This window comes from Theropithecus gelada, chromosome 8 (genome assembly GCF_003255815.1).
Source record: "Theropithecus gelada isolate Dixy chromosome 8, Tgel_1.0, whole genome shotgun sequence".
In the NCBI taxonomy this organism is placed as follows: Eukaryota; Metazoa; Chordata; class Mammalia; order Primates; family Cercopithecidae; genus Theropithecus; species Theropithecus gelada.
The window spans coordinates 36,804,085-36,814,232 of NC_037676.1; the positions used below are offsets into that span (position 1 = coordinate 36,804,085).

At 48.0% G+C, this 10,148-nt stretch overlaps 1 protein-coding gene across 1 annotated transcript; it reads right to left on the bottom strand.

Moving 5' to 3' along the window:
- Positions 1–4,108: 4,108 nt before the first annotated feature.
- GOT1L1 (glutamic-oxaloacetic transaminase 1 like 1) lies at positions 4,109–9,899 on the bottom strand. The gene is made up of 9 exons (XM_025394879.1): positions 9,688–9,899; positions 8,504–8,685; positions 7,435–7,546; positions 7,068–7,177; positions 6,756–6,848; positions 6,511–6,661; positions 5,531–5,696; positions 4,902–5,044; positions 4,109–4,313 (listed from the first exon to the last, which is right to left on the bottom strand). The coding sequence occupies exons 1-9, from the start codon at positions 9,800–9,802 to the stop codon at positions 4,138–4,140; spliced, it is 1,248 nt and encodes a 415-aa protein (XP_025250664.1). The 5' UTR covers positions 9,803–9,899; the 3' UTR covers positions 4,109–4,137.
- Between the last annotated feature and the right edge of the window lie 249 nt (positions 9,900–10,148).

Sequence of the window (10,148 nt, forward strand, 5' to 3'; positions counted from 1 at the left end):
TTGGGCTCGGTGGCAGGTGCCTGTAATCCCAGCTACTCAGGAGGCTGAGACAGGAGAATTGCTTGAACCCGGTAGGAGGAGGTTACAGTGAGCCAAGATCGTGCCACTGAACTCCAACTTGGGTGACAGAGCGAGACTCTGTATTAAAACTGTATTTTAAAAAAAAGAGGTGGTTTCGGTAGAAAAAACTTTCAAGAAGGGTTGAAGTGAATCTTGAGTGTGAAGTCAATAGTGGGGTATGGAAGCCAATTACGAACAAAGGCTGAGAGGACAACCAGTCTCTCTGCCAAATCCTGCCAGCATCCTGGGCTGGGTACACTAGAAATCCTTGTGGCTCAAGTAAGCCACTAGTATGAAAGGTCAAAAACAGTGGTCTTGCTTTAGTAGTTCAAAGCTTTCTGACCTCCATAACATGAGAGTTCATTGTTGTCTTAGGCTCAGGAGGGTGGGGAGAACGTTGGCTGAATAAATTATCTCCTCATGCTAGTATGCCTTTGAGAATAGTTAAAACCCGCCATCTGCAAGCACTGAGGGTTCTCTAGAGTTATTCTGACATTGGGACAAGAAGTCTTTAGAACCTGGTGACAAAGGAGCCATCAGAAGACCTGAAGAAGAACCTGAGACTGTGGACAAATACAGGGGCTCAAAATAAAACCCATTTCTAAACAGGAAGCCAGAGGAGATGGCTATGTTTGTTCTATGAACTTTCTTGCAAGCCTCCTCACAATCACCTCTACTCAGATGCCCTGTGTATCAGCTTGTTTTCACACTGCTAATAAAGACATACTGAGATTGACTAATTTATAAGGAAAAAGAGGTTTAATGGACTCATGGTTCCACGTGGCGGGGGAGGCTTCACAATCATGGAGGAAAGCAAAAGGCACGTCTTACATGGTGGCAGACAAGAGACAATGAGAGCCAAGTGAAAGGGGAAATCCCATATAAAACCATCAGATCTCATGAAACTTATTCACTACCACGGGAACAGTATGGGGTAAACCACTCCCATGATTGAATTATCTCCCAGTGGGTCCCTCCCACAACATGTGGGAATTATGGGAGCTACAATTCAAGATGAGATTTGGGTGGGGACACAGCCAAACCATATCACTCTGCTACCTCTCATAAGAATTACAGTCTATGGAAAGGGGACTTTCTTTTCCAGGCAGGAGCCTACTAACCTTGGCAGCCAGGTTTTGGGATCTCAAGCCCAACCCTATGAGGCTGATCACTTGTCTGTACTCCCTGCAGGAGCAATCCTCAGGGGATGCAAGGAAGCTGAAAATGGGCTTGCCTGAATCTTCCTGCTAAACCCAGCTCTGAATCTAATTGAACGTGTGTGTTGGAGGTCTCTGAGGCCACCTGCAGGCTTTCACAGGACTCAGCATAGCTGTTACACTTGTGGTTACAGTTTATTACATGAAAGGCAACGGGATGAAATCAGCAAGGGAAAAAGGCACAGGGTGGAGTCCAGGAGAAACCAGGCACAAACTTCCAGTTGTCTTCACTGAGTGGATTCACACAGACAGTGCTTAATTCTCTCAGCACCAGTGTGTGACAGCACGTGTGAAGTGCTGCCAACCAGGGAAGCCCCCCTAAGCCTTGGTGTCCAGAGTTTTTACTGGGGATCAATTACATAGTCATGCAGTACCCATATAACAGAGCTTAGCTGCTCAGTCTCCAGTCCCAAGAAGTCAAACTAATAGATGCATCCCAAGGTCTTGAGCCACAAAGATACTCTTACTGGGTAGGACACTCAAGGGCCTGGATGCATACCCCAGAAGCCAGTGAGGCCCAGTCCTGAAGACCCTTGGAATATGCAGGGCTTGGGTAACTAAGTCCTCCTGGGCTAACCCTTTACTAAAACAGTCATTAGCACTTACTACATGTCACCTTTTATTGTAATCTACATTTTTATCATTGTGGTATTAAAATTTATGATAAGAAATGGATTTGGTCTCTGTCCAGTTTCTGGCACAGAACTCGTAAAAACCCTTGGAGGCCGGACGCAGTGGCTCACACCTGTAATCCCAGCACTTTGGGAGGCTGAGCCAGGTGGATTACTTGAGGTCAGGCAGGAGTTCGAACCCAGCCTGACTAACATGGTGAAACCCCGTTTCTAGTAAAAAAAATACTAATAATAATACAAAATTAGGCAGGCGCGGTAGTGCATGCCTGTAATCCCAGCTACTTGGGAGGCTGAGGCAGGATAATTGCTTGAACCCAGAAGGCGGAGGTTGCAGTGAGTCGAGATCATGCCATTGCACTCCAGCCTGGGCAACAAGACCGAAATTCCATCTCAAAAAAATAAAACAAAACCCTCGGAATTTCCAAAGCGTTAAGAAGTGTAGAGTGAAAGGAGCACTGTTTATTATTCCTAATGAGACTTCTTCAACCACAGCTGAGTTTATGTTAATGAGGTCACTGTTGGAAAGCCCATGAGGAGGGCTGACTTGTTGTGGGAGGGGCCGACAATGTGATTAGAACGTTGGATCTTTTAGCTCCACATGTGACCTCTGGGGAGAGGAGAGGGACTGGGTGGAGGTTGAGTTAATCAGTAACGGCCAGTGTTTCAGTCCATCGTGCCTACGCAGTGAAGCCTTCATAAAAACCCCTAACTAAAGGGTTTGGGAGAGCTTCCAGGTTGGCGAACACATGGAGGAACTGGGAGGGGGAACCAGGAGGAGAGACCATGGAAGCTCCACGCCCCTTTACTCACACTTTTCCCTATGTCTTCCATCTGGCTGTTCCTGAGTTGTATCCTTTTATAACAAACTGATAATCTAGTAAGTAAACTATTTTCCTGAGATGTGCGAATTGTTCTAGCAAATTATCAAACCCAAGGAAGGAGTGGTAGGAACCCCCAGTTTATAGCAGATGCACAGGTCACACCACTGGATATGTGACTAGCATCTGAAGTGGGGTACAGTCTTGCAGAACTGAGTCCTTCACCTCTGGAATTTGATGCTAACTCCAGGTAGATAGTATCAGAATCTATTGAATTGAACTGGGCACAGTGGTTCACACCTGTAATCCCAGCACTTTTGGAGGCCAAGGCGGGTGGATCACTTGAGATCAGGAGTCCAAGACCAACCTTGCCAACATGGCGAAACCCCGTCTCTAACAAAAATACAAAAATTAGCCGGGCCTGGTGGCACGTACCTGTAGTCCCAGCTACTTGGGAAGCTGAGGCAAGAGAATCGCTCGAACCTGGGAGGTGGCGGTTGCAGTGAGCCGAGATTGTGCAACTGCACTGCAGCCTGGGCGACAGAGCGAGACGCCGTCTCAAGAAAAGAAAAAAAAATAATCTATTGAATTTTAAGGCACCCAACTGATGTCCACCAAATAACTGAATTAATTGTGTGGGGAAAACCCTATACAATCTTGTGTCAGAATGGAGAATCACAGTAGAGGAGAGAGAAAAGTGAGTTTTTCCTTTCAACCACGTAAATTGTGTCTCCCCAACAAGAGTGGAGGGCACCAACTTTGTCATATACCTATTGGTATACTGGGGGTTTACAGAGTCCCATGTATTAGTAGATGCCCGATAAAACATTTATTTTTTCTTATCATGTCAGTGACACTTGCTCTGGCTGTTATTGACCTAGGATGTCCTTCCAGCTTCCATTAGTTGTTATTCATCCAATCCATTCATCTAACAATATCCCAATCAAGTCCTACCTCCTCATGAGATGCTCCCCATCTCTTCCGGCCCACTTTGAGGTATTTCTTTTCTAAATTCCTGGCACATTTTCTGTTTATACATTCTGACTTCTATCACATTCAGCCTTAAAATGTTACTTAAGTGTTTTATGTGACTAAGGCTTGTCTCCCGACTAAGGCTTGTCTCCTGTGTCTGGAGAAAACAGGCTGATTCATACCTGTTTTTGTACTCCCTTTCACGGCCAGCTCAGGGCCTTAATGTAGTAGGTGCTCAATAAATATAAGATGGCCAATGAAGGGAGATATACCCTTCCCCTCCGGGGCTTTCTCTCTCTCTCTTTCTCTCTCTCTTTCTCTGTACTGAGGCCAGCCCATTGCTTCATAAATAAGCGAAGAAAGTGCTTTGTAAATAAATTAATTGTAGCAATGAATAATCAGCACAAGATTTTTGCAAAGACTAAAGTTTTATTCCAATCAGGATTTTTTTTCCTTTGGAAGACATATCTCTGAGCCCTCTGAGAGGAGGACAGCCTCATTGATGCCTTCAGTGATGTAATTTATGTTGTTGGCATTGATGCAGCTGAAGTTAATCTGACTGTTCTTGGGGATGTAGATGTGCTTCTTCCTGACCAGGTATTCCACCTGCTGGGCTAAAATCACGACAAGGTCTCAGATCCTGAGACTGGCCATCTCGAATTCTCCTCTAGCCCAGGCTGGTTTCTTTTCTCATTTTCTATTGATTGATTGATTGATTGAGATGGAGTTTTGATCTTGTTGCCCAGGCTGGAGTGCAATGGCACAGTGTCGGCTCACTGCAACTTTCGCCTCCCAGGTTCAAGTGATTCTCCTGCCTCAGCCTCCCAAGTAGCTAGGATTACGGGATGCACCACCATGCCCGGCTACTTTTTCTTTTTTGTTCTTTTGGCAAAGACAGGGTTTCACCATGTTGGCCAGCCTGGTCTCGAACTCCTGACCTCAGGGGATCCACCCACCTCGGCCTCCCAAAGTGCTGAGATTACAGGCATGAGCCACTGCACCAGGCACCCAGGCTGCTTTGTGAAGGACAGGGAGTGTCGGTACTTCTGGGGGTCCAGAGGTGTCTTTAAAGCAGCCCGTTTTCCAGAGGACAGAATCAAAATCTGGAGTGAGGCTAGGAACTGGTCACCTAGTCAGTGAAGTTTAATGCTCAAATACAGGCCAAAGGTCAGAAAGGGGGACACCTGCCCCCAGACCCTTACAGTTGAGTCCAAGATAGCCATGGGTCCCACTCTGCTCAGTGATGTGACCCCAGGACCCAGGGGTTCCCAGGAGCCGGAGTTTCTCCTTCACTTTTTCCTTGGTTAGCATGATGTTCTCTACAACTTCTTTTAGACTCTGCTTCCTACCAAGGAAGGACAATGAGAAAGGAGGGCGTGAGGACTCCCTTGCCCTCAAACCTCCCTCATTGCCAGTCCACTCTTTTTACCTTCAAAGGTCCCCAACAGAGTGCCTGAGGCTCTGGGATGGTTATGAGTGGGAGGGAGATTTGATCCCTTATTAATTTAAGCAAGCCAAGGAGGCTCCCAGGCAGATTTTGCCAGAGTTGCAAGCCCCTGATGCTGTCTAATCTCCCCGAGCAACCTGGAAGAGTTCAGATAACATTGGCCTGGGTGCAAAACAAATGTCCTATCACTCTGTCCCCTAAGGCAACCCTTGGTATAGGCACCGCCATTGGTATACATCAGGTCCTCAGTAAATGTTGATGAATGAATGGAGTAAAAAGTTCACATGGGCAGGAGAGAAGCACCCTGCTGAATCCTGTGGATCAGCAGGTCTGCAGGCACCCAGGGCCCCTCCTATCCCTTCCTGCTCCAGCCTTCACCCTTACCATTCTGCCAGCAGAGCAGGGTTGCAGAGGATGGAGGTGATTATGCGTGCACCCGTGTTGGGAGGATTTAGCCACAGGGCCTCAGCTAATCCCTTCAGCTGGGAGAGGACACCCAGCAGCTGCTGGTTGTTGACTGCCACCACCACTAGGATCCCCACTCCTTCATCTGCAGTGTTGGGAAGACAGCCTCAGCCTCAGCCCCTTCCTCCACTCCTAAGGCCTTCACCTAGATCTCAACCTCCAACCTCGCAGAAAAAAGGGTTGAGCCACCCTCATCGCAGCCCAGCCAGGGTGCTATTCAGGCTCTGGGAAGTTGCCAGAGGCTCTCCTTCCAGCAAAAGTACCCATAAGTCAGAGTCTTACAGGAGGAAGGAACTTGAAAAATCACTAAGTTCTACTCTTCTGTTTTTTCCTTTCCTTTTTTTCTTTTAAGGGACTATCTCTCTGTCTGTCACCCAGGCTAGAGTGCAATGGTGGAATCATAGCTCACTGCAACTTCAACCTCCTGGGCTTAAGCAGTCCTCCTGCCTCAGCCCCCCGGGTAGCTAGGACTACCAGTGTGTACCACTATGCCCAACTGATTTCTTTAATTGTTTGTAGAGACAGGGTCTCGGTGTGTTGCCCAGGCTGGTCTTGAATTCCTGGCTTCAAGTGATCACCTAACCTCGACCTCCCAAAGGAGGGACTGGGAAGTGTCAACTGGGATTACAAGTGTCACCCACCATGCCAGCCCCACCCTCTCATCTTATAGTTGAGGAAACAGAGGCCTGAGGGGGTGAAATGATCTAAGTCAAGTTGGGTTGGGTGGCTAGATTGAGTAACAGAACAAAATTCTAGCTCAGTGCTCCCCACTTCTGCCTCTATAGTGCTCTCCCTGGAGTCCTTGGCTCCCTCCTAAGGAGGAGATATCAAAAACATCACTGCTGTGAGCCCGGCCTCACTTCAGCAATAGACCCTCCCTTCTTCTGCCTGTACCATACCATAAATGCCAAAATTCTTGGACAGAGACTGGCTGCAGAAGAACTCAAAGCCTTGAGACACAAAGTATTGTAAGATTCTAGTATCTTCTTCCAAGTCACCGGTGTATAAACCTTGACAGGGAATATCAAAAAATGGGAATATCTGCTTGCTCTGTAGGAGAAAGGAGAACAAAAAAAGAATGAGATGGATGGAGGAGAGAGCAGAGAGTCAAAGACAGGAAGGCTGGGCGGGAGATTGGGTTTACCTTTATCATGGACACCAACTTTGCCCACCCAGTTGGTGTCAACTTGCAGTCGATAATGTTCCCAATCACAAGGACACAGCCATGTGGGATCTGCTGCAAGTACAGACAGTCTCATCAGGCTTCACCTTTACCCAGGAGTGGCGGCCCCAGGGCATTTGGGGGTGAAGTCCTCCTCCATGTTAGTTACCATTGAAGGGCCAGGCAAATTCAAACCTGGAAAAGGTCTTGGATGACTTAAGAGGTGTGGGGAGGAGAGGAACATTAGGCTGTAAGTCAGCTCTGGGGAGGAGTTTCTGAGCAGGGCCCCTCTACCTCCACCACATTGAGGAGTATGTCGGGGTCCACGCATAGCTTCTTGGGGTCCCAGATGGAGTATTCACAAACTGTAAAGCCCATGTCCTGGAAGACGAGTCCATGCAGTTCTGTGGGAACATAGCCCCCCCCCCCACTAACTGGTACATGGGAAACAGAGAGACGGAGGCAGAGGTACTGGAGTGTGAGGCTGAGAGTCACTGGCTGAAGGTGGGACATTAACAGGAAAAGGACATAAATAGCTTGGCTTGTCCGCCATTTTGCTCATGACAGAGAATGAGGGATAACAGTGAAGATGGCAAATGGGATGAGGATTAGGAACAGGGGATGGGGATTTGCTGTCACCCTCATCTTGGGTAAGACTAACCTTTTTGAGAAGAGATGATGTAAACTATACGAGCATCCTTATGCCAAGCTCTGAGAAACTGGACCCCAAGCTGGAAGGCACCACTGTCACCAACAGTATGTACACCCGCTACCTGCCATCAAGAAATAGACAGAAATAGGCCTGGCGCGGTGGCTCACACCTGTAATTCCAGCACTTTGGGAGGCCGAGGTGGGCAGATCACCTGAGGTCAGGAGTTTGAGACCAGCCTGGCCAACATGGTGAAACCCCGTCTGTACTAAAAATACAAAAATTAGCCAGATGTGGTGGCACGCACCTGTAATCCCAGCTACTCAAGAGGCTGAGGCAGGAGAATCACTTGAACCTGGGAGGCAGAGGTTGCAGTGAGCGGAGATTAGGCCACTGCACTCCAGTCTGGGTGACAGAGTGAGACTCCATCTCAAAAAAATAATAAGTAAATAAACATTAAAAAATAAAAAGAAATAGAAATAACACTCTAAAACAGTAATGGAGGCCAGGCACGGTGGCTCATGCCTGTAATCCCAGCACTTTGGGAGGACAAGGTGGGTGAATCCCCTGAGGCCAGGAGTTTGAGACCAGCCTGGCCAACATGGTGAAACCCTGTCTCTACAAAAAATACAAAAACTAGCCAGGCGTGGTGGCACACGCCTGTGATTCCAGCTACACAGGAGGATGCAGCACGAGAATTGCTTGAACCTGGGAGGTGGAGGTTGCAGTGAGCCGAGATGGCACCACTGCACTCTAGCCTGAGTGACAGAGTGAGACTCTGTCTCAAAATATATATATAATACATTGAAAAATAAAACAGTAACGGGAATACTAACACCACCTCCAATTCAGATCATTCGTATCTCAAAAGAGCTTTCAAATCAGCAGTGTGAGGAGGGAATACCTGGACTAGGATTCCGATCCTGACTCTATGGCTAAAGCTGTGGACTCTCTGAGCCTCAGGTATCTCCTTTATCAATACCAGGGTGCCCTCCAAGGTCCCTTTCAGGTTTAAGGTTGTGCAGACCCAGAGCCCCACTCTCTGTGTCAGGATGAGCCAGGGGAGGGCCCGCCTTCTCACCCGGTTCTCCACAATGGCTTGGCTGTGCTTTCCAAAGAGGAGTTCTAGAGAGGCCTGGATGAATGATTTCAGGCCCATGGTGGGCAAGTACTCATAATCCAGGGAGGGATCCTGTGAAATCTGTAGTCGGGTCTTCTGCACCACGAGAGAAATCCAGGGATGGCCTTCATTTGTCATGCAGACTGTGAGGAAAACCACAGAGGAAGCTCCAGATGCCTGGTTTGGGCCCCTGGGGCTGAGCTCTGCAGACAGCCCGCAAAAAAGTCTGTCCTGGACTCTGTGGGGCTGTGGGAAGGTGCCTGTGAAAACACAACTTTCCCTTTTCTTTTCTGCTTGATGAAAACAATATGCTGTTAGTGAACGTGTATCATTTTTGTCTTTTTAAAAAAGACAAATGAAACCTATGTCATTTTAAAAGTTAAAAATTATACAAGCCCGGGATCAGTGGCTCAAGCCTATAATCCCAGCACTTCGGGAGGCTAAGGTGGGTGAATCACTTGAGTTCAGGAGTTCAAGACCAGCCTGGGCAACATGATGAAACCCTGTCTCTATAAAAACATACAAAACAGCCAGACATGGTGGCCAGCGCCTGTAGTCCCAGCTACTCAGGTGCCTGAGGCAGGAGGATGGTTTGAGCCCAGGAGGCAAAGGGTGGCAGTGAGCTGAGATCTTGCCACTGCACTTCTCCCTGAGCAACAGAGTGAGACCCCATCTCCAAAAACAAACAATAATAATAATAATAATAATATGCAAAATGAGAGTTATAGGTAGATGAAGCTAAATAAAGCTAACCCTGACTTTCACAGCGGGGAGCCCCAGTTGCATATCAGAAGGCTCAATTTGGAGAACCATTCTTGGTTCAAGAACAGGAAGAGAAAGAGAGGAAGAGGAGGTAAGAGGCTGAAGAAGTGTGGGATGGCCTTGCAGGCCCCCAAGCATAGAGTTGTGGAAGAGGACATAGCTCTCACCAAATCCCTAGAAGCCCCCAGAGAAGGGCAGAGAGCATGGAATGACCTGGGACCTTATCTGCACTTTTCCCCACTGGGTAATTCTGTTAATAAGAAAAGATCTCTCCACCCGCAGAAGCTTGGGCCGCACCTCTCCCCCTGCAGCAGGGAACACTGTCCTCCTAGAGCCAGTTACCATCACTTAAGTCTTATACTTCAGAACTGCTAGGCATCTACCTCTATAGGCTAAGAACATCTTGTTTGGGCAATCATCTTGTTTGTAGGTCTTTAACAAGCTGCCCTCTAGCTTGTGAGCAAGGGGCACATCCATGAACACTGAAAGGGTGGGCATAACTGAGATGAAACTGGGGCCAAGACTATGTGTCTCTGCTCCTGTGTTCCGTTTCTGCCCAGAAGTCTTCCTCCAAGGCTGGGCCGGGCAGTCCTGCCTCTTCCTGGAACCTTAGCAACTCCAATGCAGAGGCGCTGGACAACTGGTTGCCAGGACAACAGAACCTCATAATCTTTGTGGTGGCGATCCACAGGGGCCACGGGACCATTCCAGGGTACTTGAGGAGAACCCCCTGAGAGAGTGGGCAGGGCAGGATAACAATCTCCAGAATTCCCAAGCACGTTTCCCTCACTCAATGCCTTCTCTTCTCTAGCACCAAGTGGCTCAATCCAAAATAACAAGCCAA

Excerpts from the sequence above, each read along its gene's own strand:
- GOT1L1 (XM_025394879.1), bottom strand. The coding sequence starts at position 9,802 with ATGCCCACCCTTTCAGTGTTCATGGATGTGCCCCTTGCTCACAAGCTA. Across the intron at positions 7,547-8,503 it reads AAGCCATTGTGGAGAACCGG|GTAGCGGGTGTACATACTGT; the intron begins GTGAGAAGGCGG and ends TCTTGATGGCAG. Across the intron at positions 6,849-7,067 it reads TACTCCTCAATGTGGTGGAG|CAGATCCCACATGGCTGTGT; the intron begins GTAGAGGGGCCC and ends CTGTACTTGCAG.